This window comes from Girardinichthys multiradiatus, chromosome 12, assembly GCF_021462225.1.
Source record: "Girardinichthys multiradiatus isolate DD_20200921_A chromosome 12, DD_fGirMul_XY1, whole genome shotgun sequence".
NCBI lineage: Eukaryota > Metazoa > Chordata > Actinopteri > Cyprinodontiformes > Goodeidae > Girardinichthys > Girardinichthys multiradiatus.
This window is the reverse complement of record NC_061805.1, coordinates 42,467,603-42,494,826: the sequence shown is the minus strand read 5'-3', so window position 1 is coordinate 42,494,826 and position 27,224 is coordinate 42,467,603. Positions and strand designations below refer to the sequence as shown.

The following is a 27,224-nucleotide window of genomic DNA, read 5'->3' as shown; positions in this document are numbered from 1 at the left end:
TGAGCTGTTTTACAAACAAATGAGCAAAAATTTCTGTCCATAGTTTTCCAAAGCTGTAATACTCTTAAAGACTTGGAAATGTAATTGCAGAGAAAGTTGGTTCTGAAAGTCTAAATACAAATGCAGGCCACATTTCCAGATTTTTATTGTAAAACGAATGTGAAAACCACGTAACCTTTTTTTTTTTCCACTTTATAATTATACACTCATTTGTGTTGGTCTGTCACATAAAATTAGAATAAAATACATTTAAGTTAGTTGTTCAAGGGGTGTGTACTTACTTTATGATGATCTACACACTGATCTTTATTCTTTAATTCGTTTCCCAAAACAAAACTGCCACATAAGCTGAGCCCAAACAAAATCCAATGAGCACAACAAAACAAAATAACTTCGGTGTGAGAGGAATTTAGATGCCTGCAGCCATGTGGATGTTTGAATGAACAGACAATAAACAGATTGCATAGGCTGATCTGAGACAAGTCTTGCATGACAACAGAGGAAAAATAGCTCTTGACTTCAAAGAAGAGTTGCTTTGCTCATTTCAATTCCAGATTACTGTTTTGAAAACTCTTTGCATTTAATGGTGGAAGGTTTTCTTTAAGAGCACCATCTCCCAATGTATGATCCTCAACATTATAATGCAGCTCTACACATCAACCCACCCTGTTCAGAAACCACTTAAAATGACACCTTGACCCCCAAGTTTCATAATAAGAACATCTTTATAATGACTTGTAAAAACACCATTTGAAGCATTTTCTTTTCACATTCCAGGCTTAGCTTCCAAGGTTTGCTAGAACCGATAAAAATAAGGCCAAGTTACGAGTTTGGCTTAGATATAAATAATGTAATAAAACACAGTTCAAACAGACACTTCTCTCCAAAAACATTTAAATATATTTTAGTTAAATATTGCATGTCTTGATGTTATGGTCTGAAGAGATTTGTTAAAGCCATTTGTAAATGCCAAACTAACAATCGGTTGAGTAGGGGTTTGCCATGACAACAATCTAAGCCTCCCTGAGCAGAAAGTCACATCAGCACTACATTTTAAATAAAGAAGAAAAACACTCAAAAGCTTGGCAAAAAAACAACAAAAAAAACACCACCCTCCATTTTGTTTTTTAGTGTAACTACAAGAGGCAAAGAGCTCCAACGTTTAGCTGGAGATTTTGAGTACTCAATGCAAAGGCTAACGTTGTAAAACACTCTAACCTCTAATCAGACACATCTCTTCTAGTCTTTACTATTGCACAGAAATGCAGATTCTTGTCTTCCACTGGGTAGAACTAGTGACAAGGCATGATATACAGGAACATTTTGGTTCAAGTGTTCATTGCTCTCAGACAAAAAACTGGAAAGCTTGTGTGTCTTTGTGTGTATAAAGATGCTTGTACCCCAGCAGGATGATCTGAGCACGCATTGTTATCATTCAAAGATTTAAATTAAAGGTTTAAAAGGCAAACCCCCGTTTCCATCAGGCTCAGCTTCGTTTACTGTCCGACTCCAGACTTTTGAGTTGGGACACAATCCTTGATTTGACTTCTTCGTCTGTGCTGCAGTGAGCAGTGTTCAGGTGAACGAGTGCTAAAGAAGCGCAGATATAATGACATTCAAGTCCACATTGACAACAAACACACAGGTCTACTAAAACATACTCTTGTAAAGTCAGGACCGACACACGATTTAGAGTACAAGGTCTCTCCAAAAAGGCAAAAAAGTTTTATGTTCACAGACAGGTTTTCCTCTTTAAAGTGAGAGGCATGACTTACAGTGATTTACGGGTGTGAATGGAGAGAGGTAATGTGTAACACAGTTCCAGTAGGAAGTTTACATTCACTCATCATTGGCCTGAATGTCATTATTAATATTGGACATTTAAAAATCATCTATACATATAAACACGTTCCAACTAATATTCAGCTTTTTGTAGCCATTAACAAGCTTATGGCTTAACGCTGACTTCATTAAAAACAGTTGGTTTCTTGGCCTGAACCTGGCTTTCAAACACAGTCCACAAATCTTACTTATGTCTGAGGTCGGGCTTTTAGGAAGGCTTTATGTTAGCCTGCTAACTATCTATTCTAAAACAAATGTTAATATTGGGATTCATTATCCTGTTAGGAGACCCAATTGTGTCCTAGTTTTTACTATCTGACCCAAACCTTTACCCTCAAATTAAAGGAAATCCCTTATGATTTTCAGTAGCAACGCCAGGAACCAGTTAGGCATAACCAGTAACTGCTGGAGAACCAGTATCTCACTGACCACAGTAAATATAGTTTTACATTAGTGTGAACTGAGACGGTGCGGATCAAGGAAGAAGCCTCTGCTGATATTTGTAGATACCCACTTAGACAAGCCTAATGTCTCCTAAAGAAACACCGTATCGTAAGACAAGACAAAGGCTGAGCTGTTTGTATGTTTGGAGGAATCAATGGGACACATCTAAACCAAACCACACTGTACTGTCAAACATGGTGGTGGCTGCATCATGTTGAGGGGCTGTGTCGATGCTAGCTGTGCTGGTGCATTGCATAAAGTGGATGAAATAATGAAGGCTCTCCTTAAATTATTCTAAATTCAACTTTAAAAATCAGCATCAAGATGGTTGAAACACTTTAAAACTGGTGTTGGAATGAATGAAGCAGGCTTACATCAAGGTTTTCAGAATGGCCTTCCCAAAGCCTCGACTCAACCCTTTTTGAAGATTTGTGGAATATACTTAAAAGCTGAGCTGGGCCACTAAATCGAACCAATAAATCCAGTTAAACAAAAGAAATCTGCCAGTTCCGTCAGGAGGAGAGGTTAAAGATCTAGCCAGACTTACACCAGAAGCTCCTTGTATAACTAGAAAAGGCATGTGGTCGATGCCCATTTAACCAAGTATTGGTGAGCATATATGTAGATTTACATGTAATTTTGATTTAGATCCTATGTGGATAAGAGAAAAATCTACAATTAATTCAAACCTCGGCACACAATTTAATTACAGTAGTTTTATGTTGAAAACCATTGAAGGAAATCATGAAAAGATTATTATGACATTCATGCCAACGATGAGTGTACGTAAACCACTGAACCAGAACTGCATCTGAAAGCCCGTTCAGCTCAGACAACCTGCTCTTTAGATGGAAAAACGACGATTGAAGTAGAAACCCAAACATCATAGCGACAGAACTCCCCCACGCTTTAGCTAATGATAAAATGTAACATTTTAAAGAAGACTGTAATGATATTTAAATATTGCAAATCATACAAAAACTGTTTTCTTTAAAGTGTAAACATTTAATTGATGCCTGATGTCATTTCTCCATGTGAAGAAATGACATAAAATAAATCATGTCTGTCATATCGGTAAATTGTTCTCATTAGTATGAAAGAAAAACAACATATAGAGTTTATATTATTACTGTAATAATATTTGTTTTCTATAGGCGTTTTTACTTATTGTTATAAATAGTGTAACATTTTAATTCAAACCTTTACCTCCCCTGGCTTTTTCTATCAAGGCAGAAACAAAAAATAACAGTAACCTCTATTTGGGTCACATCCACACACACATTTCCTGGTATGATCATACATACACACAAGCTGCCACAATCACACGAGGGTAATCAGGAGGCTCTATGTGCGATTGAGGGTCTGGAAGATTCTGGATATTTGGAGCATGACGGGGCCGGTCTCGGGGTCGTTCATCCACTGGGTGCTGTTCAGGGGATTCTCCAGCATGTCTTCAAACGCTGCATAAAAAACACAAAGCATACTAAGGAGAAGTTTTTCAAACTCTGCCATGACCATAACCTGACGAGGCACATGGCCGCCCACCCACATCTGGATATGCTAGAGCTTAAAATGTCACAGAGGTCCTTAAAGTACACTCAGATGCCATAATATGACCATGTGCTTAAGGGTAACTTTCTGTGGATCCGACATTACTTCAAATTCTATTGCAATCTAAAGATTTCTTCTAGTTTTCCTTTTTTGTTCCAATTAAATGGTTCAGTAATCAAACACAATTCAATATTAGACAAAAATAACTTAAAAAAATACCAGCACTATCTTTAAATGAAGAAAAACAAGCTATCCATACCAACCTGTTCCTATGTGAAACAGTAACTCCTCTCCAATTTTAAATCATGAGTTAACAGAACTTAGTTCAGCAGAGTTCAATTTGACTAGTCTGATTACATCCAGAATTGAAGAATGAATTAATCGCTTAAACAGACCCTTTAAGACAATATGAAATAGGCCAAAATATCTCAAAATGCGAGACATCTTGTCCAGATCTACAGAAACCTAAGAGATGGGAAACAAAGTCCCTGACATTTATCAGCCATTTTTAAGGCTTTCTGACTTTAGTGACCCAAAGTGAGAGCCATTATCAACAAATGAGGCATACATGGAATAATGTAGAACCTTCCCCAGAGTGACCGGCCTACCAAAACTATTCCAAGAGCGTATCGACAACTCATCCAGGAGGTCATAAATGAACGTAGAACATCGTCTTTGTCTCATTTAAGGTTGGTGTTCATGTTCAGGCCATTAGAAAGAGAAATAGCATTTATTCTAGACTTCCAAGATCAAAACCACTGCTGACCAAGGAACATCACATCAGCCTGTCTCATATTTGCCAAAAAATATGAGCTCTTGATATGGCTCTTGATAATCAAGAAATTCAGGAAAATATGCAGTGGATGTTTCTGGAAAGTGTGTGTCTTGTTAACGCTGGTGTAAGAATTGCAGAGAGAATATTGCTTGACGGCAACAACGGGATATTAGGTTTAAGGGCTAATTACTTTTTCTCATGAGGCCAAGTTGAGTTGATAGTTATTTTTTAATGAATGAAATCATCATTTGAAAACTGAATTTTGTATTTACTCTTCTCTTTGTCTGATTTAATGATCTGAAGTGTCATAAAAGAGCAGAAAGGGAGAAAATCTAGGGGTTCAGATACTTTTCACAGCACAATTGTAAAACAGTGCTTCAGGTTATCTGAGGTTGACATTTACCAACTGCCCTGGACCTTTGGCTACATCACATGGGATTATACCTAGTAGAGTCTTGGGATTCGTTAGACCCAGCTGGACCACAGGGTTTTCCAGAATCGCTTGAAACAGTGGGCTGTTGGTGTCTATGCCTTTATCTAGATCTTCTGGAGATGGCTTCCTGTCTCCCAGCAGCCACTCGCACTGCAGAAAAACACAGAAAAGCAAGTTGTCATTTTGGCCCCTTATATTAATCTGAAACACATCAGTAATGACCAGCTTAACTGATTTCAACAGAAAAAAATGATAAACTAAACTAAATTAAAACTAACAAGCAACAGAGTTGGAAAATATACATTACTTCTTTTCCCCATATAGTTCAGTTTATCAGTACTAACTCAATGACAAAATTACATAATAAATAAATACAATTCTCTATAAATCTAAACCTAGTTCTTACACCAAAACAAGTACAAATGTGTAGAATAAAAATATAAATCAATTCTTCTTTTTTCATTTGAAAATGTGTGAATAAAATCCATAACCACAGTTTACAGAAGAGATAACAAAAACCCTAATAAATAACACTGAATTTAAACTCAAATTTTCAGGATGAAGCAACCCTTAAAGCTTCACATAAGACACTGTATAAAACCTGCAATTGGAGAACAACTAACAATAAAATAAAGAAATAAAAATACAAATGACACACTTGCACCACACATCATGTGCAACGCTCCACACAGAAAACCAAGAGAAAAACTGCTTTTCAGCTGCAAATAATCAAGCCATTTTTAACTAGCAGGTAACATTTGGTAGTTTTACATCTAGTTATAACTCTGGGGAATACAGTTAAGTCCAAAAATATTCACACCCCTGGAAGATTTCGGTTTAGAGTTATCGTTTACTTGTACCCACTTGTTTCTTCTGACTGAATTGAAACTGCTAGAGAATCTGTAGGGGGGAGCTAAGCATTAGGGTGATGGCAAGGAGGCCTTCCACCCACAAGGATAAATGGTAAATGGACTGAATTTATACAGCACCTCTTTAGTCATATCGACCACTCAAAGCACTTTACACCAGAGCCGCATTCAGCCGGTCGCACTCATTCATACACTGATATGTAGATTGGTAGGCAACTTGAGCTTAAGTGCCTTGCCCAGAGGCACATTAACATGTGGCAGGAGGGAGCTGGAACTGAATTCACAACGTTCGGATTGCAAGAAGACTACTCGCCCCACTAAGCCACATTTGCCTGAGGGATAATTATATGATTTTCTTTGTGTTAAAAAAAATATATCAGTAAGAATCTGTCTCCTCTAATTTCTCACTGGGAGATAATCTAACATGTAAATATGGGCAAACATAACAGCACAGTTATTGTCTTGTATGGGAACTTGTAAAATTACATCGTTCATACTCCCCCGAAACAGCGGACACTGATTGCAATAACACCCCTGTTTATGTAAACACCTACCGCTGCATCTTGTTGGTTATTATTCACTCTGAGAGCATCAATCACCTCCTTTTCATCAAAGCCCATCTCCATCAATGCAATCACAGCCTGGAGAATCAAGGACAGTGTAATTATTGGACAAACAACTTCCAGAATGACTAAACATAGCAAAGCCTTAAGAACAGGGACAGTCAAAAGACAATTTTTTATCTACATATTTGACAAGACCACCTACCCTCGAATCTGGTCTGAACTCTCTTTTCCTGCGTATTCTCTTGAAGATCTCTGTGAGTTCGTCCTGCCGGCTGCACTCGTCTGAGCTCGATTGTTTTGAGAGTTTGGGAAGAACGCTGACTGAAGCTGAGGGGCTCAGCGTTGTTGCTGCTGCGGCTCCTGACGCCCCAGAGGAGTCCTGACCCGGTAGTGGTGCATCTACGGTGGGGTCATCTACATGTTCGATCAGCCACTCCATGGCCTGGGTCACCGACATGCTGCGTAAAAACAAGCAAAGAGTGTCAAAAAACAAAACGTTAAGTTTTCCACAAAAATTTCACAATAAGGAGACAAAAAACTGAAAGAGCATGAATCTGTCAGTGTACAAAAGGCGTCCATAAACAAGATTTTTGAATGTAACATTTATTCAACAATAAATGGATAAGGATGTCATAAAAAATAATCTTACTGGCAGAGTCTAAGCGCTTTGATGGCTCTGCTTTCAGGGAAACCCATCTCAGTGAGTTGATGGAGGGCTGTTTCATCCACCCGATCCTCCTCATCTTCATCTAACATTGCTTTTAAACAAAAAGCAATGAATTAAAGAAAGTTGCAAAAGCTCAGAACATAAGAAAATGTTTTAATCAATAACACATATCCTTACATGATTTAGAAAATAAGAAAAACAATACAGCTTACAACCATTTTTTTGTTAATAAAGAAGTCGTCTCTCATCAATATGACCCATGTGTGAGCGTTTACTTTTCATCTATACGGATTTCTCAAATGTGTCCATTTTAGAACAGAAACATAAACCGAGATCTTCATTTGCAGTTTACATTAAAAGCTAATTTAATAAAGGGCTGTAGTGGAAACAGGTCAATTCTAACAGCAGAATGTGATACACACCAAACAGGGATTGGTGAAAAGGACCACTCTTAAAAACCTATGTTCGTTGAAGAAATGCACTTTAAAAACAAGGTGAAATACGCAGCCTTGCAAAAGTACTCGTACTTCATAAAGATTTCACACTTTATCAGATTAAAACTCCAATGTTCAGTGAATTATATTGGGATTAATGTGATGGACCAACACAAAGTAGTGCACAATAAAGAAGCGGGTGGAAGATACACATGTTTAAAAAACATATTGCATTTAAAAGTAAGCTGTCAGGCATATCTTGCATTTGTATAGACCCTCTTTATTCTGACACCCATACATAAAATCCAGAGCAACGAACTTTCTTCAGAAGACCTGCATATAATATTAGTTAAGTATAAATACAGAGAACAATGTGCATCCAGCAAACGTTATGTGAAACTGGAAAGAATAGCTAGTATGCAAAGCTACCATGGCTGTAAACCTAAGTAAACTAACCTTTCAACTGGAGAGCAGCCCCAAACATCCACCCAGAGGTCTTGATCAGAGCATGTGTTAGACTGGGTCAGTCAAAGTCCAGACCTAAATCCAATTGACTCTTATGGAAGACTGCACCAATGCAGTCCATCTAGTCGGACTAAATTTGAGCTAGTTCATAAAGAACGAGCAAAATATCTGCATGGGCAAATCTCATAGACTTGAGGCTGTAATTAAAGGGAAATTTAAATCAACTAATCAAAGCCATGTTCCCTCCACTTCATAATGATCCACTTCTTTGTGTCATTCTACTTAAATGCCCTACGGTCACGAATGGTACCACTGTAAAATGAATCTTTTATGTTCTCCATACTTCACCTGAAAACGAAATATCCCTAACTTGTGAATAGTGCATAAATGTTTGTAGGCAGTTTAATGACTTTTACGTTATCATAAATCGGTTTTCTACATTACCGTTGGCCTTTTTGAAGAGTTCAACAGCATCAGGGTTCAAGGCAAGAAGCTTCTGTGCAACTTCAATAAGAGAAACCAGGATTTTCCTAAGCTCTGTTTGAAACTGGAATAACACAAACATCAAGACACAAACATGGTCAAAGCTATCCATTTTTAAGTACCACTGCAGGGAAAATGTGACGTGTTGGATGTTCTTACATCTCTGATGTTGTGCTGGGTAACAGTGCGCTCAGTGTGCCGGGTGGACAGGCTGGCAGTGGCTTTCAGGATAGCATCTTTATCTGGAGCTTTGGTATCTTGTTTCTTCTGTTTTTAATCAGACACAAATGTTTGTAACATAAAAACCTTTTTTTGGTCATTTCCTATAAAATTATGACCAAGCATACCTTTTCATCTGAGCTAACATCTGCCATCTTGGGAGGAGTTGGCGGCGGTCTCTTTTTGATGAGCAGCAAAACATCTGCCAAAATAAATGATCCAAAAACCCATATTTTTTTTTTAAACCATGACAAACATACATTGTAACGACACCTTTGTTTAAATTTAAAACATGCCGCACAAAACAATGCAAACCTTTGTCTTTAAGGTTTTCATCTGCAACGGTTTTGGTGTCGGTGAGGACTCTTTCTGTAGCAGCGTGTAAAAGTTTATGATGGGTAAGTGTTTTAGGGTCTTCTAGACTTCCATGCACGTGCTGCAAAAAAAGAGGAAAAAAAAAACCTATCAGATATAGACAGAAAAATCTGGGGTTGTAGCCACTTTACATGAGGATACGTTCCCACACATTTTATATCAGTTCTTCAAGCTTCTCCAGACTCATATTTCCAGAGCTTCTGATCCAGTTTTAGAGTTGAAAATACATTTATGTATTTACACAAGGTATTTTTTACAGTGGTCAGGACTTAAATATGGAACCTGCAAAACACTACATATGATAAGGAAGTGATGAATGGACAGACATACAGTTATGTGAATATCTACCTAAATGTGTTTTCTCACTGAGGAAAACGTTAGGACACACTATCCCCTAATAGCTGAAATAACTTCAGTGAGACACTTCTTGTAGCCATCTACCAGCCTCTGACATCAGTCAGTTTTTCCCACTCCTCCCTTTCAGTTGTGAGATATTAGAGGAGTTTCTTGCATGTACAGCCTGTTTCAACTCACTCCTCAGTGCCCTTTTGGTATATCAAGAGTCAACTGTGATTACACACAATTTTTGCAAAGCTGAGTTCAATTCTGCCAGCCATATTCAAGCTTGATTACTACTAGACCAATAGAATCAAGAAATCACTTAAAAAGAACCTTTCTGACAACATGAATTAGGCTAAAAGATCTCAAAAAGTAACAAATCCTGCACCAATCGGAAAAAATTCAAGAACAGATGAGAAACAAAGTCAATGACATCTCTCAGTCTTTGCTGCAAGTCACTGACTCGATGCAATCTGCTGGGTTTCCTTAGATAGAAAAACATTTTATCCAATTTGAATAAATAACTGAATCTGACTGCACTGTTCAATGATTAGAATTTATTGGAATGTATGAACCTGACTTTGTGAAGTGCCTTGAGACAACATGTGCTGTGAATTGGCGCAATATAAATAAACTGAACTGAATTAAATTGAACTCACCCAGGTCACAAAAGAACCCAGAACAACATCTAAAGTTGAGCTGAACAATATATTAAAACACAAACAAAACTCCAAAATAAATGTCTGCGATACTGTGATAGGGAAGGACGTCTTGGATCTAATTTTTGGTTATGCCATCATAATTCAAGATGAATGTATTCAGACCATGCATGTGATAATATGCCCAGCTATTTCAGTAGCTTTACACTGCCAGTAATGTCAACACTTAATATAGATTTTAGAGTGCTGGTCACAACATGATGATGGAAGAGAGAGAAGAGTGAGGAAGGTTTGGGTTAAATGCAGTTAATAACATTATCACAATATCAAACAAAAGCATGATTTTCCAGTATTATGCAACACCAATCTAAAGCACTGCAGGACTCACTTGCCTCAGCTACGGTCAGTGTTCATGACTCAACAATAAGAGAAACTGGGCAAAATAGCCTCCACAGGAGAGTTCCAAGGTGGAAATACACTGTCAAACATTTGCCAAAGTTGATCCCAATGATCCCCAAGACTTTTGCAAAAATATGCTGTGGGCTGACGAGACATAATTGGAACTTTATGAATGATGTGTGTCCCAATAAAATTGGTGTAAAAATAACAGCTTCTCATAAAAAGAACATTAAGCCAGTAGTCAAAAATGGTGGCAGAAGTGTGATGGTCTGGGGTTGCTTTGCAACTGTAATTGTTGGATCCATGAATTCTACTCTATAATTGCTACTTTTTTACTATACCAACTCGTCCTCTGGCAATCCCTGTCTGTTTTCCTTTGTTTTGATGATGAGTTTTTCAACGCATGTTAATTGTTGTGTTTATAGTGATTGCATTTATGTTTGTGCTGCATTCACAGTGCCTTTAAATAGCTCATTGCGGACAAATCAAGTTTTATTACATTTAACTAACAGAAAATCCTCAAAGAAAATGTTTGGTAAGTTCAAGAAAAATCCACTGAAGAAATTGAATGTTTTTGGCATGGCTTAACCTAACCTTAAATAGGCTTTTCATTCTCAAAAGCCCTCCAATGTGGAATTCTGCAAAGAAGAGTGGGTCAAAATTCCCACACAGAGATGTAAAAGACTCATTTCAGGTTATCGCAAACATTAGTCTTTAAGTTTTTATTTTGTCACATAGGGCAAGGTTGGTTTGGATACATTTTCCCTCAATAAAATTAAATAATCATTAAAAACTGATTCAGGCTGTTCCTGAGGTTATCTTTGTCTGATGTAAAAATGAATTTGATTATCTGAAACATTTAAGTATAACAAAAAAGCAAAAAACAGAAAAAAACTGTTTTTACAGCACTGAATATATACCACCGTTATAACTGTTTTTATAAGTGTTTTTTTTTTATGTTAGAAGCAGTAGGGATAATTGTTGCCTTTCTATTTTAAATAAAACCAACTTGATTATAGTACACCATTTGGTTTTAATTTCATTGTGTAAATGCAGTGAAACTAGTAGTTTTGCTGAAATCCACAGTGAGAATCTTATACGGGCCTTTAACTAGACCAATTACATTGAGACCCAAATGTATGCAAGAAAACATTATAGATTAAGAGAAAAATAATAATACTGTTAAAACAGTTTCAATAACTGAATGAATGAAGTTTCTGTATAGCACAAATCATCTGATTTTAGCAACTACATGATGGCATTTGAAAACCATACACAGTACTACAGTAAAGTTAAGACAGAAGTGTGTACATTACATCAACGTAGTTTCACGTTAAAGGCCATAGAAGGAGGGATGGGGTGAGCTGTATAATAATAGAAAGGGTAAGAAGCAGCATGCCTCTCTGACTGGGGACAGGAAAAACGGTCAGTCACACTGTTAGTTAGCTGAAGAGGGACAGCCAACCTGCTAAATTATAAATAGCAGAGTCTACCCAGTTACTATAAATACAAAGCCAGTGACACTGACACTTTAAACAGAGGGCATGGCAGGCAGAGAAGTGACAGGACAAAAAAAAAAAATGTCAAGAAAGCCACAAACAACCACTACCACCCCCCTAAAAAAAAACCTACATGTTTCAAGCACCTCTCCTTCAGTTTTTCAACAGTGGTGTCTTCCGTGACCTCTTCTAGCCACTCCGTGCCGTCCATCGTGCAGATGTGTATTTTCAACACTCTACCGGCAAATATCTTCTCCTCCTGCACGAACATAGCTGCAGTAGCAGCAGCAGCAGCAGAGAGAACCAGCCCGGAGACGGTGGCGGCGGACAGCCGTGTCTGCTCTTCTCGGAGAGCTAGCGTGCTAACGTTAGCACCCAGCCAGCCGCCGATTGTAAATCCGACGATAACACAGGAAAGAAAGGAAGGGGGCACCTATCAGTTCAGACCCATTTTTTCGGGGTCACGGCCCGGTTGTCGGTGTGGCGGAAAACCAGTGACGCGTTCTCGGTACGCCAAGTTGTTGGGTTTTGCCGTTTGGCACATAAACGACGGGCACTGGCAGGGGATATCCTATTTTTACTGTAACGTTGTGAACTGTGAACTGCAACTGTACTGTGCATTCTGGGAGTTGGAGTTGTGTAGCTTGTCCCATGTAAAGGCAGGTTCAATGGTATAAGGCATTTCAGCAACAAGACAATTGAAATTGCTTCACATGATGATACAAGGACATTGCGGTGTCAAAAAACAGTACAAAATACATATGGTAAAGGCAAGTAAAAAAAAAAAAAAAAAAAAGAACAACAGAATTAAACAAAAAGTAAAGAGGGAAGTAGTTCATTAAATGGACCTAAGAGCCACTTGCAGCTCATTCTGCCCAAGCTCTGTACCTTCCTCCAAAAGTTTTCCAGGAGAGCCCAGCTCAGCCATGATCTGTCGGGAAGAGGTCTTTTACAGTGAACTGCGTCTCATTGTGGACAGCGAGGTCCTTTACGCTGTCTGTTCCAAGGTGGAAAATCCTAATTGATCCGAAATCCCCAGTAGAAAGTTTTACCAATTTGTTTAGATAGTAGTTTGAATAGAACAATCAAAAGCAACTCTAAACAAATGGGGTTTTAAACTTGATTTATGAGAACTCATTCAGTAAAAGAAGCAGCCAGACGGGTCAAACAAGTTTAGTAAACCAACATTTATTTATGATATAATGTGTTGTGTAATGCAGCTTTTAGTTTTCTTTTATTTCTTTAGATTTTAAGTTATGTTTCACCAATGTTTACAATTAAAATCATATAAAAAGCCAAAAGAACAATATAAATCAACCACGTTGTACAACATGATGACATGTATATAGGCAATACCTAGAAAAAGGCATGTTACGCCCGTGACCTGATCTAGGATAAAAGCAAGACAATGGATGGAGGGATGGATGTTCTGTGAAGGCCTCAGAGGTTTGTCAGAGAACATTAGTGAACAGACATCATCTCAAAGACCAAGAAACACAACAGACAAGTCAGGGATAAAGCTGTGGAAAAAGTTTAAAGCAGTGTTAGAATATAAAACAGTGCTTACGCTGTGAACATCTCACAGAGCACTGTTCAGTCTATCATCTGAAAATAGAAAGTGTAGGACACAACGGCAAAACAAGACGTGGCCGTCCACCTAAACTGACAAGCTGGACAAGAAAAGCATTAATTAGAGAAGCAGCAAAAAAGCTCATGCTAACTCTGGAGGAGCTGCAAATTGCCCTGCTCAGGTGGGAGAATGGGTGGAGACTAGGGGTAGGACTTATAATTTTATTGCAATATTTTTTGGTACTATTGAGATAAAAATAAAAGTGACGATAAAACAAGTATCTTTTTTGTGGAACCAATGGCCATAATCTTTTATTTTTTTGTACAGTAAGCTGGCTGAGAGAGGGGGAAGAGATGCAGCAATGTTTCCTTGGGATGGGAGTCGAACCTACAACGGTTGTGTCAAGTACTGAAGCCTCTGAATATTGGTCGCACATTGTACTCCTGCACCACCACCGCTCCCCAATATATCTTTTTTTTTTTCAGTCTTTTTTAGGTAACTGTACGGCTGTGACTGCATGTAACACCAATCATAGCACAACAAGCACAATCCTGCTCTGGAAAAATATACCCCTTTTCAAATAGGCTTCTTAAGGACACCAATTACATAAAGAAGTGTAATTTTAATCTCTAAACTGCACACAGTAACTGCATTAATCATATTGCAGAAGTTATTGATGTGTATTGATGCTCTAATGGAACAAATAGTGAAGAAAATAGTAAAAGTAACAATCCCAACAATGCAGGCAGTGTTTGGGGTTTCCAAACATAATTGTAATTTATCATTGGAAAACTAATAGCATTGTGCTCCACATCTGGCCTCTATGGGAGCGTGCCAAGAAGAAAGCTATCATTAAAGAAAAGCCACAAGAAGTCCCATTAAGACAGATAATCTTGTATCCATTTCCTTGCATTTCTCAACTATGCACTACTTGATGTTGTTCTAAATTATCACAAAAAATCATTAAAAACCCAACTCCAAAGTAAAATTTAAACCTTGGTAAGCCAAAATCCAGTTGATAAAGTTTGGGTAAGTTTCCAGTTGGCAGAAATAAGTTTTCAAAAATTATTATCACCAATTGCTTCAGGCTGACGAATAAAGGGTATTGGGCATTTACAGTTAAGGCCTGTTATCTGCCACATGTATTTAGTGCAGAGTCGAGCCAAAAATGCAGCAAACATGGTGCAAAATTCATGAAAGGTTAGGAGTTCCCTTTAGGCATAAACGTCAGAGGACAGTGATTCAGCCTGTACTCACTGTGAAACATAAATAGTAATATGTATATCAATTCAACCACTAGATGGAGACAAAGTAAAAGAGTGAATGGTTCAGCCTGTGAAAAGGACTGTGATTGATGTGTCGATTGTATTGCTATTACGTAAAATATACTAAATTAATGTAGAATATTCTATCATAGTTTTCACTGAATAAAAGAGACGTTCTCAAGAGGTTAAGACACCAACGTGTCCTTTATTATAGCAAGTAACTTTTTTTACAGAATGAAAATAAACAGGAAAAATACATTTATTGTTAATAATAATTTTACAGAGGAATCAAACAAATAAAAAATGCAACTACAACCTAACATATTATTTTCCCTAATAATAATAATTAAAAAAATAATTAAAAAATTAAAAACAGAGTGCATCTCACATAATATATAGGTGAAAGAAATTGAGAACTTAGGTGGCAGTGCTTTAGAAAGACATTTCTGCAAATAGTTGCCTCAGTGAGGGTTTGTGTTACAGAACAGTAAATATATATAAATTTATAAAACGTCAATGTTTATGTATTTTTTTCTTCATTTTTGTGAAAACGTTACCTAACAATATATCTCATTCATTTGTATACAGTTCAAATTGTTTTTTGCCTTTTGGGCCAGAAAAATAGAAAATATATATTCTGATCTGTTTTGCATTTTAGAGGCTTTTGACGAGTGCAGGACCTATTTGATGCAGGCTGAAGACATAAGATTTCTTAAACAAAATCTTGCTTACAAGGGAAATGCAAAGCATATTTACAGAAGACGGAACATAGCCATAGGCTCAAACTAAACGGAGGAAGAAGGAAATGAAGTTTCCTGTTCCCTCTGGACAACCACAAACATAGTGGCCGATGGGCCAATTCTCCAAAACCACAGGACTCACAAAATCTCAAGCCTGCGTTAACTGCCAATCTCCAAGATGGCCTTACGCTGTACAACATATTACATCCCCACCACAAGAGAACACATTAATGCAATTTTAAAGGCACAGCATAACGCTGTGTCACAGATTTAACAAAATGTACAAAACTCTAAAGTGTTACTACGATATACCGGATGCTTAAAAAGGTGAAAAAAAACCTCCTATGTTTAAGATGCCTTCTGTTATACACAGGAATCTCATCACACCTTTAAACAAACTGAAATAACACTGAAACTTAAAATGTGCTCTATTTTAATCACAATTTTATTATAAACAGGAGTATAAACGGAGAGAAAAGTCATATAAAAAAGACAGACTAAGAGTCTCCAAGGAAATAAATACCCAGTGTGTTTGCTGCGACTTTACTGCAGAAAATGATATCTATAAGAAAGAAGTGGCTGTAAAGGACTTTCCCAGTCCTGCGTAAGACCCAACACCACGGTTGCCTCTATTTTCAAAATGCAGGCAATAGCATAAATACAACCTTAATAAATAAAAAAATGAATGAAGCACAAATGTTGCTGTTAGTAGAAACGTTTATAAAAGTCCTACATCTTGATTACAGCTTTGCCCATATTCGTTTTTTCACAGAGTGCCTTTTTTTTTTTACGAAATAAAAAAATATATACAGCAGCTCATCTGGGTGTGGAGATACTAACTTTCTATTTGAACTGTTCTGATATATGCCCAACCTGGGACTGCATGCTTGTTGGTGGACTTGAAATGCCCTCTGACCAGTCAGACATGTTGGAATGGGGAGATGAACTGGACCACTGATCAGGGGACCCGGGGGACGGGGTCAGAAAGGGGTGGTCAGGCACCTGGACCTGATGGTTTGGGGTGTTGTCCGCTGGGCCCGAATAACTGTGCTGGGAGGGTGGGGTGAGGAACTGGGTGCTAGGCATGGACTGGCTGATGGAGGAGGACATCATCTGGGTCTCCTGTGGGAGGATGGTACGTATGGGTATGCTGGAGTTGCCTGTGCCCTGCTGGAGCTCTGGGGAACTGAGGTCCCCGCTAATGAAGTTCTGGCTGTTGGCTGAGTTAGAGTTCGGGTGCTGAAGCTGGATACTCTGCTGCTGCTGTTGCTGAAGCTGTTGGAGGTTTTGCATCTGCTGCATTTGTTGAGCCTGCTGCTGCATCATGTGGGTCTGAGGGCCCAGTCGGGTGTTTTGCATCCCCTGATAGGTCATCATCTGTGACAAGCTGGAGTTGGGGTGGCCGTTGTGCAGAGAAGTAGTGATCATCCCGTGCTGACCACCTTGGTGCAGACCTCCTTGGCCCCCAGGGGCGCCTCTCATGAGGTTGAACTGGCCTGCTTGGCTCATGTTGCTGTGCATCCTGGACAGCCAGTCACACTGGCCATTCATAGGACCCTGACCACCTGAGCCAGAAACTGGTAGGTGAGTGAGACGGGGAGGCAGCGGGTCGAACTGCATTCGAACTAGCTCCTGCTTGTTTGGCATCACCATGTGGTTTACAGCCAAATGTGGGTCAGACATTCCCTGCAGATGGTTAAGGGATACAGATGGCGACTGCTGAAAAGGGGAGGTCATCATAGGTGGTGAGGCCACATCAGAAACATATCCATGGGGAGACTCCAATGAGTCTACTGGCGACAGGACTGCCGAGCTGTCTAGGAGGTTCCCAGACTTTCCATCCTGAGAGTTCTTCTTCTTTACCTTCATGTCTTTGCCATCTTTGCAGCCAATTCCCTTGTGACTGGGCTTGCGGGCTTTCTTCCCCTGGCCTTGACTTTGAGACTGAGGCTGCTTCATGCTGCCCAGAAACCCGCTGGGTGAGCAAAGAGGGGGAGACAATGTGGTGCTCAGGGATCCTCCGTGCATGGGAGGACTTCGTACCAGGTTGTACTCATCCATCAGCCTTACAATGTCATGATGCATTCTCTCCTGTGCAATGTCTCTGGGGAGCCGATCCATGTGGTCAGTTATTTCTCTGTTAGCAAAGTGATCCAGTAAGACCTTGGCAGTCTCATAGCTTCCTTCTCTGGCAGCAAGGAATAGAGGGGTTTCCTCCTGAAGCAAATGTGAAGGAGACAATGTGTTAAACAAGATCATAGCCACTCAAGGAATATTGTTTCACACCAAACTCTAAAGGAAGGAGTGTGATTATTTCTGGACCTTGTTGTTCTGCATGTCCTTGTTGGCACCATTCTTGAGTAGAACAATGGCAGCCTCCACATTATTTACTGCTGCAGCCCAATGTAAGGCTGATTTACCTGAAAAGATAAAAAAGGGGTTAGTCAACCTTCAAGTGCACTGCAAACAGCCCCAAAAATAATATCCTGACTCTGTTACAGTGCCTTGAAAAAGTATTCACAACCCCATTAACTTTTCCAGATTATTCCCCCTTTAGTCTGATACCCTGAAATAAAATCCAGTGCCACCATTTACCTATAGTAGTCCCCCAAACCAAATCTGTTGGCTTAAATGCAAAACACACCCCTGTGTAACATGGTAGTAGCAACATCATGCTGTGTGGATGTTTTTGTTTCAGCAGGGAAGTTGAACATTTGATGGAAAGTTGGATTTGGAAAAAAATATTGGGGAATCCTGGAAGAAAACCTGTTAGAACCTATAAAAGACTTGAGATTCACCTTCTAGCGGGACAATCACACTAAACATACCACCACAGTTATAATGGTTTGGATCCAAGCACGTTCATGTTAGAATGGCCCAGACCTAAACCTAATTGGGAATTTGTGGCAAGACATCTAGTGCTCAAAAATGCCGTCGATCCAATCTGAATGGGGAAACATTTTAGTCTCTTGATGCGCAAAGCTGGCAGAGGCAAAAGCCGAAAAGGTGGAGGGGACTGAACTCCACAACTAATTTCTCTTGATCAATCACATCTTACATTGAAAAGTAGAAGATAAAAGTATTAATATTATTGCAAGGCGCTGTACTAGTCAAAAATAATATTTATTTACCAAAATCATCAATGGCATTCACATCTGCGTGACAGTTAATAAGCTCCTCCACCATGCCTTCCACTGCTAGCCTGGCAGCCAAGATTAGGGGTGTAGTGCCATCATGCATGCGGGCGTCCAGGTCTGTGGCCCGGTTCCTTATCAGAATCTAAAGAGACACAGCATAGGCTAAGTATTTTTTTAGCCTCCTTGGTTTCTCTTATGCAACAATACTGTGATACTACATTATTGCAATATATGTGTAAAAAAAATGAAATTAAAAAACAAATGTACTGATAAACCAATAACAGCACCAATAAGGCATTTACGTGTAAAAGAGCCCACCTGGAAGACTCCCTGGGCATCAGCGGCCACTGCAGCATGCAGAGGTGTCCTGCCCATGTTGTCCTGAATGTTTGCATCGGCACTGGCCTCCAGCAGCCTTTTCGCGGCGTCTGAGCGGGCGTACCGGGCCGCCAGGTGAAGAGCTGTCTCACCAGTTCGGTCAGTCTGGTTATGGAGATTAGCGCCCTGGTAAATGAAGTCGTTGATGACGTTGGCAGAAGCGTCTTCCTCTTCCTCACTGTTGCCCGTTTCTAATCCTCCTCCGCTGCAGGATGCAATCATCAGGGGGGTGAATCCATCTGAGGGGAGAGGAAGCAGAAGGACATGAAAGGAAGAACTTGTATTTGTACAGTCAGCACAACTCTGAAAGGCCAAGTCAGTGCAACAAAAAACAGAACTGCTCCACTTCAAAGCCCAGGGCAGATCAAAACAAAGCAACAAACAAATCGAATGTGGATTTGATGCTGTTGCCTAGGTTGAATCATCATAGCTTTTTCTTTCAAGAATGGATTCTGATCAAGGTGGAGGCACAGGAGGAGCCTCAGAAGGAAAGCAAAGCTTCAGGGATAGAGGCTTGCTGAAGCTAGACTGCTACCATAAAACGAAGCAATAATATCTAACTGAGAGAGGCAGCTCAGTCAGATGACTTGGATAGGTTTTCTCCTCTTCAAAAGAAAAGCAAGCCCAAGATCTCACAGATTTGGTCGATTTAAGTGCATCGATCCATGACAGAGGGAAAAAGTGAGCACTTTGATTTTTCTTAGGTTTTCTTCAAGGATTCAGGCACTAAGTAAAAAACAGTTTCTTTCAATTTGATGAACTCATTGGTTTTTATAATGTTGAATACAGACAAAAACAGAGTCCCATTACTGGTCAAATGTTTAATCTGATCAGGAATCAGTGTTTTCCCCGAGGCGCCTGGCTTCCAGCTGGCTGCTTTGAAGAAGATCCTTTACCCCGAGGACATGGGGGTTTAGTAACTCCTTCACGCACAATTACCCATCCAAACACACACACACACACGCACACACACACCCACACACACACACACACACACCCACACACACATACACATGCAGGTTGTCAGTGACTGCGATCAAAGTTTATATGATTTGTCTTGGCATCTAACACAAAAATCTAACTCTGCCTAGAAATTTCTACTCAATTTTTTTTTACCTCTTGAACCAATGAAATCTGTTGAAATTTTAACAGTTTCACAGGATTTGGTAAAAATAGCAAATGTTTTTTCTATTATTTTGTTAGTAAGAGGGAGACATATTCACACATTTATAGTCTGGACCTTACAAAGACAACCATAGAAAAAGATGCAATGCGCTTGTTAATGAACTTATTTTGATTGGTTCAGACAGACCAGCGATCATTTAAAAGAAATATATGCAGTAAACATGGTGTGCCAATTACCTGGTCCTCGCACGTTGACATCCATGCAATCATTTTCAATCTCACCCTGAGGGGGAGTGGGAGCAATGGAGGGGATGCGCAGATCGGCGGCGTCCAGGTGCTGCTGGGTCCACTGGCGGTGGTCGGTCTGGTCATCTGGATCCAGCACAACCTGCTCATCAAGCTGCAAAAACGCAGACAGCAGGAGTTTAAAAAAAAGAAGCAAAATTATTAAAGACACATGATTTAAAAAATATAAATTTTATATTAGCATTTTTAACATCCTTGGAGATTTCTTTGGGAAAATGTAGCCTAAAAAACCTAAAATCTCTAAAAGAAATACTTTTAAGGCTTATTTCTGTTTTCTTACTTTGAAGCGTTTCACATCCGCGGGTTCATCCTCTCCCCATTCATTCGTGTTGTCGTCCATCAGTGAAATATCAGAGGTGTTTTTTAGTGGCCTGTGTGAATGCAGAAAATTCAGGAAACATCCATCTAATCCGCTGCTTTTAAGCTACTCATCATTAAAGTTGCAGGGAAGCCAAAATACAAAGCCAGTGATTAAATTCCTATCCCACCTCTTCACCAGATCAAGTTAATTACTGATCACCTAAGTTGTCTCAGTCTCATATGATCCTTGTAAAATTCACCTTCATCCAACTATGACCGATCAACAGTTACATCCATTTTATCCCTCAGAGGTAGTTGTTCATCTGACCCACAGAGAAATACATTTCCGTAAAAGAACCAAACCGAAACTCACTTCAATCCAACTGAATCCTCTCCAACAGGCTCCCGTCTCTTCTTCTTGCTGGTCTCCGTGGTCTTGAAGCCCTCGGGAAGCCAGAGGCGCCCGTGCTCATGGCGGCGCTTTCGGGCTGCCACCATTCCCACTCCAAGGAAGGCCAATATCCCGACGCCGCCTAAGACCAAATAGATTGTGTAGAGTCCTTCTGAAGACGCCAGGTCAACACCGCCTGTTAGGAGAGGGGGCGACATAATCATGACGGGATGAAGAGTGAAGTTCCCGATTGTCCGGCTCTTCGTCACCCAGCGGTTCCCGCACCGCAGGCGGCAGCCCGAGCCAGAGCCAGAAACTCACTGACAATCCTCACTGCTTGTAAAGCTAGCTTCTACTATCTATTCAGTAATAATCAGAATAGTTAACCACTTTTCATCAAAGAAAGGGAAAAAAAGGGGATGGGGCGTGATAAAATAGAAAATAGGGGAGAAAAGAACATCACCACCTCCTCTCTCCCTTTTCAACTCAGGGTACCAAGAGACAACTTTACCATTTCTTCTTTAAGAGAAAAAAAGGGAGGGGATTAATGAACTTCAAATTACTGCACGCGCTTTAAGCTGTAAAGACGAAGGATTTATTAGGATTTTCGAGATAACAAAGACTCCCAACTTCTAGCACACTCCCGATCAATTTTTCCTCCTCTTCTTCTTCTTTTTTTTTTTTCCACTAACGATTTAGAAATGATAAACTCCCCCAACCTAAACCCTCAGAGATACATTAAGTCCTGGTATTACATTCAGTGAGGTGAAGGTTGCAGCAGCCCCTCGCCATGTGGGATACGGCGTGTGTGCGCGCGCATGTGTGCGAGTTCGCTGTCAGAGGACGTATAGGTGTACATGTCTGAGAAAGAGGAAGCCAGAGACGCCCTTATCATGGGGGGGATGGGGTGGGGGTGGGGGGTGGGGTGAGTTGATTTGCTGCAATTAACAATTTTGGAGCCTGAAGCCATTGGATTTGCACAGAGGAAGAGATTGATTGATTCCAACCACAAGATTCACAATTGCATTTGTTTACCACTGCATAACAAATACACAATCAAAGAGTTCTGTGGGGAGGATCCGACCGTAGGCCTTTGCAGAGCCTTTTTGTTTGAGCATAAGCATGAATGAACACGTGTTTTCTAAATAGTTTTGTGCTTTAAGCATCATTAACTTTTTCCCCTACTTTTCACATGTCATATTTATGGTACATCACAAATCGATCTGCAGAATAAATTTAATAGTACTTCAGATATGTCTACTGAAACTCTGTAATTATTAATCCCAGTTGCCTGCCACCCTTGCGTTTGAACCGTTTTATTTACTGTTAAAAATGATATTGAAATGAGATATATGGAACATGTCAGAGGAAATCAACAAAATCTTACAGAAAAGGTTAATTTTCATGGTAAAACATGAAGGAGAAAGAACCAGAAACAGTTCAATATGATATAAGCAGAATCAGGTAACATTCAGCATGCAGAAGATGAACTTAACTTTAGCGGTTGTATTCCCCTCCCCCTTATTATTATTATTGTATTATTATTTTTTTAAAACACAATGTTGCATAGAAACCTAGATTTAATGTCACTTTGTATTTACACAGACAAAAATTATTGAAGTTGATTTCTTTATGACTTCTTGATTTCTTTATTGCCAATTTATGATTTAATTCTTTAATAACTCCAATAATTACTTCACATTTAAACCAAATTTACAATGTTGTAACAATGCCAGGCTAGTTTCCTAATCCATGTTTTGATTCAATATCTAACCTGACTTTGCTATTGTATTTGAATGAATTTGGGGATTATGTATCGCTCTCAAGCTACAGCAGGAATTAATAAATAATGTGTTTTGGTGGTAGTAGACACCAACAATTAAATCTTCAATCTTCAAATCTTGGTGAACACTTCTGTATCATTTGGCAAGAGTACAGTTCAGCATTCTGTAAGTATTCGAATATATTTATATTGGAATAAAACAATGCTAAATCATAATGCTAAATCTGTATTCAGCAAACAGACATTAAAAACAAGCAATATTTGTTATCACTGTATCAGAAAAGTCTTTCAGAATTTATTCTTACAGATTCACCCTTATCTCTGATAAACATACGGAAAAATCCTTAAAATAAGTTCCCCTTTTGTTGCAGTAAAAGAAGATTTGAAGCCGTTCCAAGTTTTTTTTTTATCTGCCTTACAATTGTGCTCACTGTGAGTTTCACAGTTTTGGTTGTTTCCAACATCTCTAATTATTTCTCTGATTGTAGATTTGGACACATTTAGGCTGGAGGCTATTTTCTCCTCGTTTCCTGCTATCCATGAATTTCATGTAATTTTTTTCTTTCTCATTTTCATAAGTGGCCTTAGAGAAAAAGGCCTCTGTGTGATGTCATATTAAGGAAGTGATTGATTAAAACCCTAAAGTTCTTTTCTTTTCCACTTAATAAAATTATGCTCCTGCTACAAAAGCTGAATTTCTTTCAAGGTTTTCAAAGCCAATAAATGTGGAGGGCCTCTCTGACCAGGAAGCTAAAAGATGCAATCTTGTAACACGTTTGACAAAATCAGCATGGACATATTTCTGTGAAGCACACTCACTATAGACAGCTTCAATGGTAAAGGGAACATCCAGTTTGCCGCTGGACTCCAAAGCTCCGAGGAACGCAGCGGCATCATCAGTGCTCTGGAAACACTCGTTGGACTGCTGGAAGCACTGACGGTTGTCCATCTCCAAATGGACAACGGAGCTTTCGAAAGAACAGAAAACATAGAGAGAAGTCTTTGTAATTTAAATCCTTGAAGTAAAATAGGTTGTGTGTGAAAGGAAATGGGGCAAATTTAATTTAAAAAAGTGAAATGAATGGGTGAATAACAAGCTGTAGTATATAAAAAAAACTATCTTTTCACACTCCAAAAATAAAATCATTTTTAAAAATCCTTAAAAAGCTTATACTTTCAAGTGAGAAGTTGTTTTCTTACCCTTTGATTTGCAAATGATCGAGCTCCCTCCTTGCTCTCCTGCGTCCACCTGCCACGTCATACAGACTCCTCTTCATCACATCCATCACCTTGTCAGGAATCTCAGACCAGGAATCCACAGAACGCTTGACGTTGTACTTCTTCAGCTCGTGTTCGTTCCCATAGTACGGGTAGACCATCATCTCCCCCTTCGTGTCCTTCCTGAATATCACGTTGGTTCTCAGGACGCGGCTCAGCTCGCGCAGGAAACCAAAGGAGTTGTTGAGGAGATGCTCGGGGGTGATGTGGACGACCAGGACCAACTGGCCCACGGCGATCTTCTCAGGCATGTTGTCGGCACAGTCCAAGCCGTCCCACTCACATTCAGCATTGTTGCAACCCTGGTCACAGTGGCCGTCGGCATAGTGGTCCTTACAGTACTGGTCATACAGAGGACTAGAGGAAAAACATTAGTTAAGCATTTAATTTGGGTAGTAGGTTTAGCTGCTAGCAGCCACTAGTTTTAACTTCAATGAGAAAGAAATGCATTTTTAAATCAGTACAATTATAAAAAGCTGCATACTTGCACTGTCCTTCCAACGTCTGGCAGTCAAAGCCATCGTAGAGACATCCGGCGTTGTCGCACTGGGAGTCGCACTTCCCGTTGTTGAAGTACAGCCAGCACTGCAGTGCAGCTGAGCAGTTCTTCCACGGGTCGTCGAAGTTGAGCGAGCAGTCGCCGTTATCCCAACCGCATGCGTGGTTGTTGCACAGCACGTCGCAGTATTTGTTATGCTTGTGCTCCTCGCACTCTGGGTTGCCGCAGGCCACCTCCAAGTCCGTCGGAGGCGGGATGGTTTGGCCGAAACCTCCGCGGAAGCTGTAGTCCAGGATGTGGCAGCGGAGGCCGTTAAAGTTGGTGGGGCAGACGCAGTGGTAGAACGGTGCCTCTGTAGCGTATTCACACGTGCCCCCATTGTAGCAGGGACTGGAGTTGCAGGGGCTGTCTGTGGGGTACTGACACTCAGGCCCGGTGAACGAGGGCAGACACACACACTTCGGACTGTTGTGGCCAGAGATGCAAGTGCCTCCGTTGCTACACTGGAGGCTGCCACAAGCATGGGAGTCATACTCACAGGTGGAGCCAGTGAAACCCTTCATTATGAAAGACAGAAATTAGTGGTAAGATATTTTTTCCAGTTAAAAGTTGCTTTTTTATTAGAATTATGTTTAACAGATTTTACAAAACCATACACTATGTCTGTTGAAAACTGGCAGATATTTTAAACCTAATTAAGACTAAATAGAACCTTCGATATCTGTATAACTGGATTAAGATTAGTGTGTTCACTATTCGTAACTAAAACAGAAACACCCATCATTTTTCAGGCATTACTGCAAATTATAATAAAGTTATGCCTGGACTAACAGTTTTCCTTTACGCAACTAACTGATTTCTATTAAATTATGAAAGATTGAACTCTTGAACTGAGGAGGGAGACAAGACAGAACCTAAAAACCAAGATAAAACATAAAATCAGCCCCAGATCCTGCAATGTGACAACAAAGGAAAAAAGAACTACGTATTAATAGTTGTAACAACTATGAAAACGTTCATCTAAAGTGACAACAATTGGTGTAACCTTTAAATTTAAATACTGTATGTCAACATTAGAGTCAGAGATGAACATAAATACATCGCTAGAGATTAACTGTGAATATCTGACAACTCACAGGGGGACATTTGCAGATGAAACCATGTGGCGTGTTACTGGCCACAGCACAGGTGCCTCCGTTACGGCAAGGATTACCCTTACAGCCATTAAACACCTGGTCGCAACGCTGGCCTGCAGAGAGATCGGTCACACACACAAACAAACAAAATGGTAAATTATATTAGAAAACTACTATCCTATTTCCTCTTCTGGTTTGTATGGTTAGCCCATTAGCTAAAGGCAAATACCAGTTCACTGAAAGTGGTAGTGTCTAATCTACAAAAAAAACAAGATAAAAAAGGAGAAAAAGAGAATCTAATGCACAGCAAATTAAAACAAAAGTTTAATCTTTCAAAACGTGTACCTGTGTATCCGGTGCGACACTCGCAGCGGTAGTTGTTGGTAAGCTGGATGCAGCTGTGCGTTCCTCGCGGGTCACAGGGGTTGGAGAGACACTCATTGACGTCCCCCTCGCACCGCTCCCCCACATATCCCGCAGGGCAGATGCAGTGGTAGCCTCCCACCCCGTCCACACACCTGCCGTTGTTGAAGCACTTCGGCTCTTTGGTGATGGGGTCGGTGGACGGGTTGCAGTCGTTGATGTTGATCTCGCAGTGCACACCTTGGGATGTGAATGAACATACAAGAGAGGTTTCACCCATTTCACTAAAGTGAAGAATGATTTGCAGAATGTGTCGTGTTTCATTGCAAGGACGCCATAGGAATCCTCTGTGCCCATTGCAGGTATTATTAACTATTAAAAAGCAATAAAATAAAGTACTTTTAAGTACGGAAAGTACATAACAAAAAGCCACAAGTAAGATGTCATAATTTTGTAAAGTAACTCACAAACTGATAAACATGTTTGCTAAAAGGCTGAGTTGAATCATAAGCTGCCTCTGCCAGCTTTAAAAACCTGTTGGCTGCCTTGGGATGCTCCCAGCTCGGCTGTCAATTTGAGCTGACCTACAACACAGAATCCCCTTCATGTCTGAGAGAGAAATCAATGGCAAATTTGACAAGTGGAGGAAGAGTTGGAAGCAGGCTTGAAGGAGGGAGTTTTATTGCTCTGGGTGCTGTTAAGCCCTAATTAATGAAGTGTGGAGAAGGGAAGGGGGTGGCGGGGGCAGAGGGATGTGGGGGGAGTGTGTGTGGTCTGCTGACCTTGGGTTCCTCGGGGACAGGAGCATTTGTAGGTATTGATCAGGTCAATGCAGGTGCCCCCGTTCTGGCACGGTTGGGAGAGACACTCATTGATCTCCACAGAACAGTTGGGCCCCAAGTATCCTGGCATGCACTGAGAGACAGAGGGAGGA

General features: G+C 40.0%; 2 protein-coding genes across 2 annotated transcripts in view; both read right to left on the bottom strand.

Moving 5' to 3' along the window:
* Window positions 1–877: 877 nt before the first annotated feature.
* Window positions 878–12,627, bottom strand: ubac1 (UBA domain containing 1). Its single transcript, XM_047380925.1, has 10 exons — window positions 12,153–12,627; window positions 9,064–9,184; window positions 8,877–8,950; window positions 8,689–8,796; window positions 8,491–8,593; window positions 7,130–7,238; window positions 6,683–6,938; window positions 6,469–6,555; window positions 5,057–5,195; window positions 878–3,746 (listed from the first exon to the last, which is right to left on the bottom strand). Exons 1-10 carry the CDS (start codon window positions 12,288–12,290, stop codon window positions 3,631–3,633), a joined length of 1,251 nt encoding a protein of 416 aa, XP_047236881.1. The 5' UTR covers window positions 12,291–12,627; the 3' UTR covers window positions 878–3,630.
* Window positions 12,628–15,031: 2,404 nt separating this feature from the next.
* Window positions 15,032–27,224, bottom strand: part of LOC124877947 (neurogenic locus notch homolog protein 1-like) — a 53,135-nt gene continuing 40,942 nt past the window's right edge. The window contains exons 22-34 of the mRNA XM_047381604.1: window positions 27,073–27,205; window positions 26,273–26,530; window positions 25,928–26,040; window positions 24,777–25,348; window positions 24,215–24,649; window positions 23,834–23,982; window positions 21,214–21,427; window positions 20,821–20,911; window positions 20,472–20,634; window positions 19,050–19,348; window positions 18,726–18,873; window positions 17,917–18,014; window positions 15,032–17,811 (exon numbers count right to left, since the gene is read on the bottom strand). Coding sequence (XP_047237560.1) covers window positions 16,438–17,811; window positions 17,917–18,014; window positions 18,726–18,873; window positions 19,050–19,348; window positions 20,472–20,634; window positions 20,821–20,911; window positions 21,214–21,427; window positions 23,834–23,982; window positions 24,215–24,649; window positions 24,777–25,348; window positions 25,928–26,040; window positions 26,273–26,530; window positions 27,073–27,205 — 4,047 coding nt within the window. The 3' untranslated portion in view covers window positions 15,032–16,437. The remainder of the gene's footprint in view (window positions 17,812–17,916; window positions 18,015–18,725; window positions 18,874–19,049; window positions 19,349–20,471; window positions 20,635–20,820; window positions 20,912–21,213; window positions 21,428–23,833; window positions 23,983–24,214; window positions 24,650–24,776; window positions 25,349–25,927; window positions 26,041–26,272; window positions 26,531–27,072; window positions 27,206–27,224) is intronic.